The sequence below is a fragment of the Saimiri boliviensis genome, chromosome 4, assembly GCF_048565385.1.
Source record: "Saimiri boliviensis isolate mSaiBol1 chromosome 4, mSaiBol1.pri, whole genome shotgun sequence".
Classification (NCBI taxonomy): Eukaryota; Metazoa; Chordata; class Mammalia; order Primates; family Cebidae; genus Saimiri; species Saimiri boliviensis.
In genome coordinates, this window is record NC_133452.1 from 17,544,747 (window position 1) to 17,561,848 (window position 17,102).

Genomic DNA, 17,102 nt, shown 5'->3' on the forward strand with positions numbered 1-17,102 from the left:
GTTAGAAACTCTATCTTAGTGATCTGAGAATTGGAGTAATTGTATTTCTGTCATAGCATTTGCATATCTAGATTTTGAATCCCCTTGCTCTGGTTGATCTGATAAAATCTAATTTTGACTTGAATTTTATTACATCTATTGACAGCAAACATATGGAAGTAAGGCACAATTTGCAAAAGTTCTAACTATTCACTGTGGTTAGATTTTTCCAGCCTTTAGATAATTTAAATAACATTAGCATTTTTCATGCTACTCAAATTACTTATGGTTAATTATAATAAATTTTTGAAATCAGGAAAAAAAGAAAAAGGAAAAATTTTCTATATTTGACCTTCTAGAGATAACCTTCTATTTTAGAAAATAAACTAATATGTCAGTGTTAATTCCCATCATTTGTATATGTATATGGCAGGTACATATAATATTTTAATAAAAACAGAATCATAGTATCCATACTATTTTATTATATTATTTTCTTCTTCCAGGAACATTATAAAGAATTCTGCAGATCATCATATATACGTACATTAATTTATTCCCCAATCTTGATTGTTTTAATTTACAATTTGTGTTGTTATAAGCAATGCTTTTATGAACAATCTTGTAATTGAAAACTTTGTTCTAAGATTCTCTTTCATTGAGGTAGAATTTTGCTCTTTTGCCCAGGCTGGAGTGCAGTAGCGCAATCTTGGCTCACTGCAACCTCCGCCTCCCAGGTTCAAATACCTCTTCTGCCTCAGCCTGCCCTGAGTAGCTGGGATTTCAGGTGCACACCACCACGCCCAGCTAACTTTTTCTATTTTTGGGTTTCGCATGTTGGCCAGGTTCGTCTCAAACTCCTGACCTCAAGTGATCTGCCCGCCTCACTCTGATCCAAAGTGCTGTGATCACAGGCATGAGCCATCACGCCTGTCTAAGATTCTTCTTTAGGAGTGAAATGCCTAGGCTAAAGGGCATACAAAATTTTAATGCTTTAAAAAATGTTTTTCAGATTGCCTTGTAGAAAGTTCTTCTCATTTCACACTCCAGCTAAGATACCAGACTGCCTGTTTTCACATTTTTTTAACAATAGATATGACCATTCTTCTAATATTTTTGAAGTAGTATTATATTCTGTTTTTAATTACATAGAGAGGTAGATTCACTGCTGAATTTTAAATTAACTAGAAGGTGCTCCTCCTCTTCCTTTCTCCTTTGCTCCTGAAAAAATAATTTCTTTTAAGGCAAAAGACATCCAGAAAAATAATAAATGGAATTTTCAAGATGTGTGAAAAACTGTCTTTCTGTCTTCATTGTTTGGGTCTCAACTGGAGTTTTCAGAGCAGTCTGAGATAACAATGAAGAGAAATAAGAAAAACCAAAAACTGTAAAGTATGCTTTCTAAATAGACTTAGAAACATATCTAAAGAAGAAAAAGGCCAAAGAGCATAACCAAAAGCTTCCAAGTAGACATCACTCCAATAGTTAGAAATCGGTGACTTTGTTAAAGAATAAGCAAAACGAGGTAACTGCTGTTTCCTAGGTTTCTTAGATGAAATTAATCTGGCATTTGATAGAAGTATGTTAACTTTTTTAAAACGGTAAGTTCAGTAAACCTCTTTTGCTCTTTGCCAGGATTGGGGCACAAACATTGGTCACCAGAGTGACTTATCTATAGTTATTACTAGTAAAATAATTATTTCTAAAAACCACCACAAATGGCTAAGGCAAAGACTCCATGTGCAAATGCTGGCATACATTGATGCAAATATTTTGGAGTTAACTGGAGCTTGCTGGGTTTTGACAATATTGCTGTGTGAATAACAAACTCTATAAGAAAACACATTAGACTTATTTCATATAGCACTGAGAAAATCCATCCAAACTTCCATCTGGTTTTTATATGTGAAGTCCTTATATTACCCAGATGGATTTATATCTAATTCGATGTCTGAGGTTTTACTGTTTTAAAGTCTCTGACATTACTCATCTCTCCAGATTAGTAAAACTTTGTGGCTGAAAGCATCTAAAAAAAAAAAAAAAAAAAGGAGATGCTTTACTTAATGCTCATGAGCAGGAGCTTAATGTGAAAATCCTTAGGAATTTTAAACACACACACTCTATTGATATAAGCTTTTTAATATACTTTACTAAAAAGGCTTTCTTATTTTAAGAGGTTACTTTAATCATGTAGAAAATAAATTCTGGTCATTAAAAAAATTCCCTCTATCCCTTTCTTAAAAAGAGGATGCATATGGTTTCTTCTTGCTTATCTCAAAACTTATTTTTGATAAAAATGTATTGGAAGCTTTGCCCTTTTTTTAGTGGCGTTTGTAATGTAGTGCATATAGTGCATAACATCTAAAACTGCTATTTTGAATATTTTGGGTTTTTTTGTTTGTTTGTTTTTTTGACGAAGTCTTGCTCTGTCACCAGCTGGAGTGCAGTGGCGCAATCTTGGCTCACTGCAACCTCTGACTTCCTGGTTCAAGCAATTCTCCCACCTCAGCCTCCCAAGCAGCTGAGATTACAGGGACGCACCACCATGTGCAGCTAATTTTTGTATTTTTAGTAGAGACAGGTTTTCACCATGTTGACCAGAATGTTCTCTATTTCCTGATCTCATGATCCACCGACCTTGGCCTCCCAAAATGCTGGGATTACAGGTGTAAACCACTGCACCTGGCTTGTTTAGAATATTTTGAATAATTTAATTTTTCATTTTTTATGATGTAGGGCTTATATTTGTTTAACACAGTTAATGGTCACCTAATTCTGTCTAGTGAACCCTTAATACTTTGTAAACTATTCTTACTACTTTTGAACCATCACCTCAAAGTACTCAGTATCTGTCACTCAGCTCTTACTCTCTTAATTCACTTTTTAAACAAATTCTTGGCATGAACATATCTATCAGGCTTTCATTTTTATGTGTATTTGATTTATATATATCCCCTTTGTGATTTTATTTTAATTAAATATTTTATGGATACCATTTTAAATGTTATTTTCTTACTGAAAATTGACATCAACATGGATTTTTTTTTTACTCCATTCAATAAAGCTGATAAACTTTTCCACTTAAGATATTTCTTGAATAATTAGCACTCAGCCATAAATAAATAAATAGGTCTATTGGCTTATCTCATTCACCTTCTACACTTTCCTTTATTTTTTCACCCATTCATTCTTCCATTGCAGCAAATATTCCTGACTGCCCTGTGAAATACAACACAGGCTTAAGTCTTACAAGGACAAAGAAACATGTGTGCTGTATATATTTATAGGGAAAATATTATGAGTCCATATACCTTCTCTTTAAGTAGTTCACCTTCTAAAATACTTAATGCTATTTTGAGACATGTTTACAAAATACATAGCTACATATGACTATTTCAAGTTAAAATAAAAATGCCGTTTTCTAGAAAACTGTGTTGCCTTACTGAAGTTGAAGATTTTTATGTTTTCAAAAGCTATGAAAATGTCTTAAAGTGATTATACCCTTGAAATGATTGCCTGTTTCTCTAAAGGCAGATGCCACTCCACTGATTTTCTTCTTGTTTCTTGAATAATTTTTGTCCCTATTTATTTTATGTTTCTATATATTATCTTTTCATATTGTTAGGAAATACTTCCAGGTTTCCCATCTTTTGAAAATTCTATACAAAATTTTAAGGTAAGATTTAAGTAATCTTGCATTGATGGCGTCTTTCAAACATCCTGCATTCTGTAGCATTTTAGTCATTCAGTTGCATGTTTTTGTCTTTATGTATACATTTATTTTAATACTTTAATCACGGCATTTGCATTTCCTTTCTAACAGAACAAATAACATACATACGTGTTGTCAAATGTTAGTGATAATCTAAGCTACTCCCATGGACTTGTCCATTAATCTTTAATTATAAAATGGTATCTATCAATTAATTTCTTTTTTATATTGCCTCATAACACTAATAAAAAGAAGGATATACGATAACTACATTTGTTGTCTTTAAATGTGACACAGAAAATAAAAACAAAATAAAGGTTTAGTTTTGTATCTTAAAATGTGAGCAGGGAATCAACGAAAAAGGTAAGTAGTATTGGGTTAGCTTGTCGGTCTGAGTTTCCTCACTCTCTTCTACTCAGTATTGTTCTCGTGGTTTAGTAAAGTTCATGACATTTAGGAGCTGCTCAAAAGATGTTAGCAGAATGAATAGTTATGAATTCCTGTCCATATCCAAGTTATTTAATGCATGTCCCATATTTCAGCTTTTCCATTTTTCTTTATGTTCCATCTAGGCCTTGGGTTAAGGATCTATCAACACAATAGACTTTATAACAACAATGGCATTGAAAAATCAGAAGTAACTAATTACATGTCAAATACTAAATTTTTTAAAATGTCATGCCCCATAAAATATTAGTTTATGTATATGTGAACATGGTACACAAACATAAACATGACGTGTGTGTGTGTGTGTGTGTGTGTGTGTGTATGAGTGAATGAGAGAGAAAGAAAAAATAAAGTGAAAAAAGAAAGTAGAGAGAATGCTGACAGTTTAGCTGCTTGGAATTTAGGTAATCTTCTATAAGCAGTAGGTTTTCATGTCTTCTGAATATGTGTGAAAGTTATCAGTTGAAGAAAAGCCCTAGACTAATGGGCTATAAATATTGTTTTGTACGTCATTTTTCTCTTAGAAAGGAGAATGCTGAGTATGTAAATAGCTACATCCTTCTCACCTTATTGCAATCTGCTAAGCACTTCCCAACCATTAGAAAGTTGTTTACTAAATAGACTCTAATAAAGTTACTTTAAGAACATAACCCTTTTCTCTCAGATGACTTTAGGTAACAAATAGCTCCTCTTCAGGGCAGTCAAGTGCTTTTTAAATGCAGAAGTTGGTGAGCAGCCTGTCCTCAGAGGTTCACAATGAAGTCCTGTGCTCACTGTTAGATGGGTCCCTTCTGGTAGTCACATTGACGTCTGGTATCTTGGAGACAGACCAAGAACAATTTTCCCTCTGAGCTCATAAGAATGTGTTATCAGTGCTTTGCTGGGCATGAATATCAACAAATAATAAAACATGTACCTTAATTATATTCACCTGTTCATTCAGAAAGGACATCCTGAGAAGAACCGAAGCTTTGTAGTCTTGGGCTCCAGTTCCATTTCTTTCTACTTTTCACTATGTTTCTAACTTGTCTCTGTTCTGCAATCATATATTGAGTGATTCCGAGTGCCAGACACTGTTTTAGATGAAGGAGATTAAAAAGATACATAAGGAGTTTGTACAGTTGTCCCTAGATATTCACAAGTTATAGCTTCCACGACCCCCCCAAGATAGAAAATTTCATGATGCTCAGGTCCCTGATATAAAATAGCATAGTATTTGCTTATGACCTACACATCTCCTCCCACATACTTTAATCTCTAGCTTACGTATAATAACTAACACAATGTAAATGCTATTTAAATAGTTGTTATACTGTATTATATTTTGTTCATCTTGTCTTTACCGCTGTATTGTTTTTATTGTTTATTTTCCAAACATTTAATTTAATCTGCTGTTGATTGAATACAAGGACACAGAAGATTGACCTTAAAATTGAGAAAATGAGAGACAGTTAAGGGGGGACAAATACAACATAACACATTTGGGTGAATATTAGAGCTCAGGTTGTCACAGGATCATAAAGAAGTGTTCTCAATATATGGTTCCATCACCAGCAGCACCAGAACACCTGGGAAGATAGACAAATGGATTTTTGGTTCTACTCCATATCTATTCAGCCAGAAACTCTGGGTTAGGAGATAGATGCCCTCACTCAGACTTCTGGACTAGAAAAAGCTTCCTAGAGAATATTATGCTTGAGCTGAGTTCTGAAGAAGGTATTATCCCAGGGGAAAATGTGACAAGTGTTTAGGCAGGAGATGACTGCTTTTGCAAGACAAGAAAGTGAGAGAAGGCATGGATCATGAGAATGTGTCAGCCTCTGTACTAGACATGCTATATAGATTACCTCTAATTTTCACCAAAACCATTGAAAGGGTATGTGATGATTCGACACACCCTTTAGTACATCTTCTAGTACAACAGTAGAGAAATTAAGAAAACACACACACACACACACACACACGCACACGCGCACACACACACACCCCCCCCCCAAGTTCACAAAGCTAACGTATGGCAGAGCCAGAATTTGAAACCAGTTTGGCCTGCCTCCATAAATGGCTTTCTTTCCACTCTGAAACATCACCTGCCAAGAGGGACAGTCGTTTTACCCGTATCACAGCACTCTCAGCAGCAAGGGAGATACTGGAGTTGAAAGCTGTTTTGTAAATGCCGAAAAAATCATGTTCAGTAGGATTATGAATAATTGACATTCTTATGAGACACTACATCTTGATAAAAAGTTAGGATGTTTTCACTAAATCAATGCTATTATAGAGTGGCCCTTCTTATCATTTCTGAAAATAAGTATGAAAATTCCAATTGGTGACCTGAATGCATTTATTCAGCAAATTACTTGGAAAATCTCTAATAGGTATTATGCTCCCAGGCTCTAGGAATACCGTATTGAAAAAGATAAATGTGTTTTCTGTCTACCTGGAGTTTGTAATACTTAATATCAGTTTAAATGTAATATAGACAGGTTATCCAATGGTATTTTGACTGTAACTCCTCAAATTCAGTCAAAATGAATCCCATCTAGAACTGTCCTCTGGCTTACCAATGGCCTTGGGTTAGGAAGCAAACTACAGGACTGTGTTTCTCCTCCAGTTATTACCCTTATCATTTGTGTAATTCCCTCCTGGGCACATTTTCTTTATTGAATTAGCGTTACTTGGCAAAAAAAAAATGGAGGTGGTTAATTTCATTATTCAATAATATAACTAAGATATTTTTCTAGAGTTAACTTTTGCTTCTTATGGTCCTAAAGGGGTGAGGGTGAGGAGAAAAAAAATTTTCAGAGACAGTTGAGACTTACTAAATATTAAGTTTCTTCTAGGATCAGTCTAGTATCAATCAGCAATTAAATAAATGCACAGATACTAATAAAATTGTAATGTCTCCTCGTTTCCAGAGAGAAGACAGGCTAATCTTGAAGGAAATGAAAGTTTGGATAGAACAATTTGAGAGAGATTTGACAAGAGCACAGATGGTGGAATCAAATTTACAGGATAAATATCAGGTAATGTATGAAAAAGTTTTTTGAATTTTTGAAAATCTATTTTTGACTAAGATTTATATATGTCAACCCAAATGCCCAACTATGATAGATTGGATAGGGAAAATGTGGTACATATACACCATGGAATATTACGCAGCCATCAAAAACGATGAGTTCACGTTCTTTGTAGGGATATGGATGAACCTGGAAACCATCATTCTCAGCAAACTGACACAAGACAGAAAATCAAACACTGTATATTCTCACTCATAGGCGGGTGTTGAACAATGAGAACACATGGACACAGGGAGGGGAGCACTGCACACTGGGGTCCGTTGGGGGGAAATGGGGGAGGGGTGGGGGGGTGGGGAGGTGGGAAGAGATAGCATGGGGAGAAATGACAGATACAGGTGAGGGGACGGAAGGCAGCAAAGCACACTGCCATGTGTGTACCTATGCAACAATCTTGCATGTTCATCACATGTACCCCAAAACCTAAAATGCAATTAAAAAAAAAGATTTATATATGTCATTTGATCTCTGCTTGATGCTTCAAATTACATTAATGAGAAAAGTCTTTAAAGATATAAAATTCATTACCTTAAGTTTTCAAATAATGTAATAATTGTATTTCTATCTTACATAGAGAGTCTTAAATTGCATTGTATCCACACTATATATGGAACACTGAGATTTCATCACTTTTCCATAACTTGGTCTTACAGATGACTCAGAAAACAAATGCAGAGTCATTGTTTTTACAGAACTCATGATCTTATAGATGTCACCTAACACAAAAATCTACCAAGAACTAAGACTTGAGTCAAATTGAAACTTAGTATCAAAAAGGCTGAATTTAATAAAGGATTGCAATATTAATATCGGAATGAGTCTCTTGAAGGGATCAGTTTCTACTGCGACCTGCCTAGTCCAACACCACTGCATTCAAATTGAGCTTAGAGTTAATGTTTTTCCCCAGTCTCACTACAATGTCATTAATTGGACCTCTGCTTCCAATTTTTACTTCCAAGACACAAAACAAAGGTTATTCCCATTTAGAAAGTGTGATCTCAATAGCAAAGACACAGAATCAACCCAAATGCCCAACACTGTAGACTGGAGAAAAAAAAAATGTGGTACATATACACCATGGAATACTATGCAGCCATGAAAAGGAATAAGATCATGCCCTCTGCAGGGACACACATGGAACTGGAAGACCTTATCCTCAGCAAACTAACACAGGAACAGAGAACCAAACATAAGTGGGAGCTGAATTATGAGAACACATAGACACATAAGGGAGAATAACACACACTGGGGTCTTTAGGGGAGTAGGAGAAGGAGAGCATCAGGAAGAATAGCTAATGGATGCTGGGCTTGATACCTAGGTGATGGGTTGGTCTATGCAGCAAGCCATCATGGCACACAGTTACCTGTGAACAAACCTGTACATCCTCTACGTGTACCCTAGAACTTAAAATAAAAGTTGAAGCAAATAATAAAAATTAATAAAAACTGATTTATTTGATTCAACATTATCATTTTTCCCAATGTAAAACATCACTCCATTATAGTGGCAAAATTAAATATAGCATATCATGAATTACATTCTATAATATATTCTGCACTACATAATATTTCAGTCATTTCTGCTACAGAAAAAGATAAAATGATGTTGGAGCTTCAACATGGTAGCCAAAAGATTTATCCATGGCACTAGTGATTTTATACAAATGGCAAAAAGAATTAAAAGAACAGAGTGAATATACTTATTCAGTCCACTGATGAGGTTTATGTTTGGCAAAGATTATCAAAAAATAAATTCCAAGTTATAAAGCTACCTGTTTTACAGATGCTATTTCATGAGGGAAATAAAGGCTTAGAAAAGCATAAAATATAAACACTCTTTTCAGGAAATACCCTTTTGGTTAGAAAATCTCAAAGAAGTGCAGAGAATGCCCCATAGGTAACACAGTGGAAAGATTAAATGTGATGTTAATAAATATTCATTATACACTGTATAGAAGTCCACAGGTTTGATTCATTTTTTAGGTTAATTTGAATCTTCCTTGATCCGGTTGCTGTGTTTTTCATCATTCACAAACTATTTTCTAAAAAGATGTACATGTATTTTACACTCCCTCACCAGTTTCTCACAGAGAAGCAAGGAAAGAGTTAGGTGTAAGGAGATTCATGCCTTAGGCAGAATAAGTACTTAACAGTATGTCACTAATTGAAAAAATAAGACACAGACCACCAAAATAATACATTAAAATTAATATTTTTATCTCATACCAAAATGTAGTGGATTAATTGGAGAAATTAGTAGTAACTTTTGGATTTTTAGTAGAGACGGGGTTTCCCCATGTTGGCCAGGAGGGTCTCGATCTCTTGACCTCGTGATTTGCTTGCCTTGGCCTGCGAAAGTGCTGGGATTACAGGTGTGAGCCACTGCACCCGGCCTATGTTTCAGTATTTTTTAAATTCCATTCAGTTAGAGAAAATGGAAGATAAACTTGTAGGTAAAATTCTAATTCACTATCTCCCCCCAGTGTTCTTCATGTGAATTTACATGTTGGTTTATAATTTTGAAATTCTTTTAGATGTGTTATCTGCTAGCTTTTGTAAGGGCTGTTCTCCTGTTCTGTAACATAATTGCACATTTTAATGATATTTTCATTTCATGTTGAGATTTGGAGTCACATTTTAGGATGAGTTAATTTAACGCATATAAAATATAAAACTTTAAAACGATTTTAATGTCAGCATTAAGCTTATAGTTAAGTCTACATAGGATAAATTGATGTCAACTGTACTGTGACATACTTAATATTTTAATACCATGAAATTAAAGCAAAGGATTATCATGTAAGCATGGTCCTTTAAAGTAAACCTCTTTATGCAGGCTTACTTAAACACAAATCCAGATAGCTTTAATTCTGCATTATTTCAATATATGCAATTTATATTTGTAAATTGTTTGGTAGTTGAAAAAAAGCAATTATCTTGATCATTAGTGAAGATGTATACTCCTATTTACTATGATTTCCTGACAAACATATACTGGTATAAAAATTACTTTACTAGAAATGAGAAATCCTAGCTTTAGTCCTACCTCTACTACTTGTCCTTGATAAGTCATTTCTGGGGTTCAGAATAATAATGCATGTCTATGTTGCAGGGTGGTGGAGAGAACCAAAGAGGATAATATGCAGAAAACACTTAGCACAGGGTCAAGCTATGTCACAGATGATGAATGGCAGCTGCTATTAGTATAATGACTACCATTATTATTATCAACAACATATATTAAGTGTTATCCAAATAGAAAAGATTGTTATTTAGGAAATGTGCTTTCTTTTGCTTTTGCTTTTTTTGTCTAGTTGCCATACTGTTACTGTTTTTCCTCTTTTAGTCATTTAAGCACTTCAGAGTTCAATATGAAATGAAAAGGAAACAGATTGAACATTTAATACAACCATTACATAGAGACGGAAAATTGTCACTTGACCAAGCACTGGTAAAACAATCTTGGGATAGAGTGTCCTCCAGGGTAAGTTCCCACAATTAATTGTATTAGGGCTTGATAAATTTAGTAAAGAATATTTTTCATCATCTGTTTCTACACAGTGATATGACAGCAGGTTCTACTGTCTCTGTCTTAGGTTAGAAAAACTTAACTATGTGAGAATCTTTGCCTCCTGTCTAGTTTTCCTGTAGTTAGTGGAAGTGTTTGGTTTAACGCTATTTTCTTTCCTTACCTCCCCCCGACCCCCGTATGTGATATCAGCCATTGGCTAGATGATAGATTAAAATCTTGAGACCATCTGGATCACTTCATGCTTCATACAACTTTCTTCTGGATTGTTTAGAAGAGGTGCCTCTTGTCTTGTAGCAGATTCTCCAGAATGGAGCCACAACAACTTCTTGTGTTCCAAAACCACGTTTCATCAACATTTAATAATCTTCCTTTATTTACATGCAGTTTTATATTCTTTAACTCAAGCATCTCTTTTTATCCGATTGTTCACGAATCTGAAGAAAAACTGCTTAGTATCTTTCATATTCGTATTCTTCATGCTTAAAGATCAAGATTTCAGACACCTGGAACTCTTCTGCTACTAATAAGAATATTTGTCTTGAACTTACCATATGTCTTTTATTTTTATTTTATTTTGCTTTTGAGATAGTGTCTTGCTCTGTCACCCAGGCTAAATAGTGCAGTGGCGCAATCACAGCTCACTGCAGCTTCAACCTTCTGGGTTCAAGCAATCCTCCTACCTCAGCCTCCCAAGTAGCTGGGACCACAGGGTGCACCACCATGCTTGGCTAATTTTTTTCTTTTCTTTCTTTCTTTCTTTTTTTTTTTTTTTTTTTTTTTGGTAGAGATGAGCTCTCACTGTATTGCCCAGGCTGGTCTTAAACTCCTGGACTCAAGCATCTCACCCATCTTGGCTTCTAAAATTTCTGGGATTACAGGAGTGAGCCACTGCACCCAGCCCAGTTTTTTCGGATAATCTCATTTTTTTTCTAGTGACTCCATTAAAGAATAGGCTAGTTCCTAAGCACCTCAACCCATCCCACCTGGAATTCCAATAAGCTAGGAAATGTGTCTGAGGATTGGGTAAAATGGAACAGATGAAGAGAAGGGTAGACAATCATAGAATTATAGAAAGAATCCTTTAAACTCATTTTTGTCCGGAGCTGCTTAGATAACCCTAATTTTTCTGGACTTGTTCTGATCATGTGGGAGGTGTTAATGGGATTCTCATTCCGACGACCAAAATACCCATCTGCCAGGTATCTAACTACTGCATCCTCCACACATGTTAGCAAACCTGATCCTTCCCCTTTCAGCTAAAGCCACACTGAAAATTAGTGGTGCTTTATGCTATCCCTCTGAGAGGAAAAATGATTACACTTCTAATAGTATTCTTCCATGTTTAAGATGTATTTTGAGTTTCCTCAAAATTTGCCTGTAACTATTATGTTCTCCCCATCCTTAAAGTGTCAATCTCAGAACACAGACATTTGCTTATTTGATATTTATTAACTTAGCCTGAAATCATTAACTTAAAGCTTTATGTTTGTTTCCTATTCTTTAGGGGTAATTTTATAAATTATCATCTGTATTAAAGATATTTTATTTTTCTGCTTTTTAAATTTTAGCTCTGTGATTGGCATATACAGCTTGATAAATCTCTTCCGGCACCTCTGGGCACCATAGGTGCCTGGCTGTACAGAGCAGAGGTGGCCCTGAGAGAGGAAATAACCATTCAGCAGGTCCACGAGGAAACGGCAAACACAATACAACGGAAACTTGAGCAACATAAGGTAAAAATCCTGGTTGGAAAATTTTGCAGCATAACAGCCCTAGCGTGGTCTTCAGAGGTAGCCTAATTACAACCTGCCCCTGTGGGTACCCCCCAAATATTCATTCTACATGATCAGAGTTGTCACATCTTCTTAGAATTCTCTAATTTGAATATTTCTTTCTTACACTGGTTAATGATGACCCCAGTAGGTTGATTTCCTGAGGTATTTCCCATAACTGTGTGGCATTTTTTTCCATCTGCAGCTATCTTTGCTATTTTTGTTGTTATACTTTATTTTTCAAAAGATAAGCCCATAGATGGTATGCATTTACATAATAATGTGGCTTGCCATTAGCTCCAGACCTCATTTCTGCCTCCATTCTCAAAAGAAGGCAGGCAAAGGTTCTTATGTGCTGGTGGGTGGGGGTAGAAGGAATGGAGGCTGTAGGAAGTGGTGAGGTTAGGCTTTGATGGTCTCTTGGTCATTTGGGACTTTTTGTTTTGTTTTATGAACTTTTAAGTTCCAGAGCACATGTGCAGGATGTGCAATTTGGGACGTTTTAAACTTAATATATGGTCCGTTGTATATGGTATAACTTCCAATAATGCTTCCTCTTTGTGTTTTGTGATAGCACAGGCCTAACTAAAAATGCTGTTTTTTGTTAATATCACATTAACGCAATCTTGCATTTTATGCAAGTCAGTTTGTATACTTCATTTGCTGTAGTATGATGGGGTATTACTGCATATGTGAAAAACAGAGATTTCTACTTCTAACTACACATGGGCAATGTATAGCTCACATATATTTTCTGCCAAATTATTGACATTTTAAAAAAATTACCCCAAAGAAATAGACTTCCATATTCTGGACAAGATCATAAAGTAAATTTATGACAGATTTTCTTATATGCCTTTCTGGGGCTTTACTTTTGGAGCTAGAGATACAGAGACATAGAGATGTGATGTCATTGCTGATCTTGGCCATTTCAACTCAACAGACTCAACCTCAGACAAACTCATCAAGCTAGATGTCCACAGCAAGGTTTAATGGTCTACAGAGGCTGTCACTCAGGCTCCTGCCTCCGTTTCCTCTTGGCTTTTTCCGATACTCAATGCCTTCAGACAATTTTCAAGTTGCTGATTATCTCTTAGCTCCTCTCCTCCTCCAGCCACCAACACAGACAAACACACACACTGAACTTGCTGTCATCTGGCTTCTCAGATGTAAAAGCTTGACTTTGGGGTCTTCTCCATCTGTGCAGATACTCACATATAAAAGCTGGGCCTGCTTGTTTGTGACTTAGTGCCCTAAAGTGGGGGCAGCTGTGCCGTAAGGGACCCAGAGTTCAGGCCTCATACAAGATCAAGTCATAAGAATTTTCCTGGAATTGAGTCAGGTTAAGGTTTCTCAAAAGCATAAAAACAACTGGGCCGTGTCAAATTTGAGACCACCCCAGTATATTAAAAATAGGGGGCTGGGCATGGTGATTCATGCCTATAATCCCAGCACTGTAGGAGGCCATGGCAGGTGAATCACGAGATAGGAATTTGAGACCAGCCTGGCCAACATGGTGAAACCCCATCTCTACTAAAAATACAAAAAATTAGTTGGGCATGGTGGTGGGCATCTGTAATCTCAGCTACTTGGGAGGCTGAGAGGAGAATCACTTGAACCTGGGAGGTGGAGGTTGCAGTGAGCCAAGATCGCACCACTGCACTCCATCCTGGGCAGCGATGAGAGACTCTGTCTCAAAAAAAAAGAGAAAAGAAAACGGGAAATTTGTGAAAACAGCATTACACAAACAATAACCTCTTTAGTAAATTAGCAAGTAAGCATAAATAACATACAATAATTTTTTTCGTTTAAAACATAATTTAAACTTTTATTTTTTACCTTAACCAGCTTTTACTTATTTATTTTTAAATTTTAGGTTCAGGGGGCACATGTGCATTTTGGTTACATGAGTATATTACATAACGGTGGGGATTAGGATTCTAGTGTACCTCTTACCCACATATAAAACTATTTTAATTGATGTACATATTTGATACAAAAGAAGTCACTTTGGAATTTTAAATAAAATGTAGAATGCATATCAGTTGTCAGTTAAATGTGTTAATTCAGCAGATAGACATGGTAGCAAATATCCCAACTACATGTAGGTTTTACCTCCAGAGCAACAGGTGAGGGGCACAGAAAAAGTCTAGGCATTTGTGGCACCTCCAGTCTAGAGGTCTGAGAAACATTTGCACAATTGTTCTTTATATAATACTCTTAACTTTGTCTTAAATGTCCCACCAGAGAGAAAATGTCTGACAATGCAATGGCTATTTACTAGCTAATTATGAGTTTGTAGAAATATTAATTCAAGGCACACTATAGGCAGTAACATCTCCCACAGGGGAGTGAGTTCTAAGTTGGTCAATGCACATGCTGTCTGTATATTTCAATGATTATACTATTTCAGGCCCTTCATAAGCCCTTCTAGCTCCTTGAGAGACAGAGAGAGACACAGACCCTATGCCAAGCCCCAAGGATACAGCTAGAACAATTTCTATGTCAAAGCCGTGGTGAACAAGGCATAAAAACTAGGAATGAAATGGATCAGGGATAGATAGAGGGGCAGGAGTTGGAGAAAGTGATTATCTGAGGCAAACAAACAAACAAAAACCCAGAAAGGAACAGACTAAAGAGAAAACCAAGGAATATAATAAAGAGATAAAGGTAAAAAGCAGAGGTAGGTAGGGGCTCAGACCAGGTTCATGGTGAATATCAGAATTATCTTTTTATTGAGGAAGAAACTTTTACTATGCCTGGCCATGGGTACTTAAAAGTAGCTCATAAAACAATTAAATTGTCAATTTTAAGATCAATTCTCATGCATTGAAAAAATATATATATTAGAAGCCTATAATAAGCTAAGCCTTAGAGTGAAAAGTTTGAATTATTCTTATTCTTATTGAAATGGAGGCCCAGTCTGTTGCTCTCAGGCTGGAATGTAATGGCGTGATCTCAGCTCACTGCAACCTCTGCTTCCCAGGTTCAAGCAATTCTCCTGCTTCAGTGTCCTATGTAGCTGGGATTACAGGTATCTTCCACCACACCTAGCTAATTTTTGTATTTTTAGTTGAGACAGGGTTTCACCATGTTGGCCAGGCTAGTCTCAAACTCCTGACCTCAAGTGATCTGCCCTCCTCGGCCTCCCAAAGTTCTGGGATTAGAGGTGTGAGCCAACACACCTGGCCAAGTTTGACTTATTAAAACAACTAAAAATTGTAAGTTTCCTCAATGGCACCAACTCAGTTCCTCGATTTGATATAACACCTTTGTGCTGGTATATTGGGCTCACTTGGAGATACAATAAATTGGGAAAATCACAATTTAGGAATCATAAATATATATATGAACATAATATATACATGAACACATATATGAACATATTTATTCTGCAAAACAAAGTGTACTTGTATTATCTTTTCTATTTTCCAGTTACCCTAATGTTCAGTTATCTAGAAAAAAATGACAGTAACCACAGCTAACTATTATGGAGGACTTAACCAGGTTTGAGTCCTAAGTATTTGATTTTTACCAAACAGTTAATATGACAAATGTGAGACAGGTACTATTATCCTCTTTTGCTGATGAGGAAACTGTAGGTAGGGAGAGGTTAAGTGACTTTCCCAAGCTCACATAGCTGATGATCCAAGTTGTCTTCAACACTAAGCTTAAAATGTGACCACAAAGCTATGGCATATCATACTTGTAGGATGATTGTACTGGCTAATTTATTATTCTTCATATTGCTTTGGCAAAGAAAGGCTTTCAGTCATAAGGAATCATGAAAGTAGCCATCAGACTCTGCCACCTGCTACTCATCCTTAGCAGTTACCAACCCTACCTGGATCACTTTTCCTTCTTTCTTGAAGATTTTATTTCCTGGATGACCATGTATGGCATAATTCTTAGTAACTTCAGTAACCTATAGATGATCCTCCCAATATCCTGACCTCTCAGGTTCTTGACCTCCTCTTCCCCCAGGATCCTGTCCTACACCCAACCCTAGCCACTCACTCCACAGGCATAGCCTAGAATGCTCATCACCAGTAAATGGGACCCCTTCACAAGCTCTTTGTCAAGTACCTTCCTCTCCAGTCAGACAAGTCTTCATCTCCTCTGTGCCCTATAATCTGTTACCCTACCATCTTTTCCCTGCATCCTGTTCTCTTTACCTCTTCCCTTTGTGCTCTGCTCAAATGCAATGTAAAAGCCCCACTTGTCTACATCCTCACTTGCCTTGTGAACATTTAACTTTGTCTTACTGTCCTGGTGAAAACACAATGCTACTGAAAGCCAGGTCTCTGCCTAGTTCATGCCCACACACATGTAGCTGACTGTGGCTGGAGGAAAAACACAACCCCAGGCGCGATGACTAACCCAAGTGGGCCCTTCATGGTGCCTGGCAATCAGAAGGCATTTCCCGACTCCATTCCTTCCTCATTTCTGGGACAACTATTTCATATCTTGTCTCTTCAAACCTTCCACACCTCCTCCCCATCCTCACTCTTAGCTGATGACATTACTTCCTTTTTCTTTGAGAAAATAGAAGCAATCAGAAAAGAATTTCCACAAGCTCCCACGGC

At 36.3% G+C, this 17,102-nt stretch overlaps 1 protein-coding gene across 22 annotated transcripts in view; it reads left to right on the forward strand.

The window, feature by feature from the left end:
- Positions 1-17,102, forward strand: part of SYNE1 (spectrin repeat containing nuclear envelope protein 1) — a 518,258-nt gene that overhangs the window by 129,848 nt on the left and 371,308 nt on the right. For 20 of the 22 annotated variants that reach the window (XM_074397242.1, XM_074397246.1, XM_074397241.1 and 17 more), the window contains 4 exons: positions 3,605-3,655; positions 7,054-7,161; positions 10,559-10,696; positions 12,313-12,477. In XM_074397242.1, the coding sequence (XP_074253343.1) occupies positions 3,605-3,655; positions 7,054-7,161; positions 10,559-10,696; positions 12,313-12,477 (462 nt within the window). The remainder of the gene's footprint in view (positions 1-3,604; positions 3,656-7,053; positions 7,162-10,558; positions 10,697-12,312; positions 12,478-17,102) is intronic. The other 2 variants (XM_074397249.1, XM_074397251.1) reach the window with 1 other exon arrangement.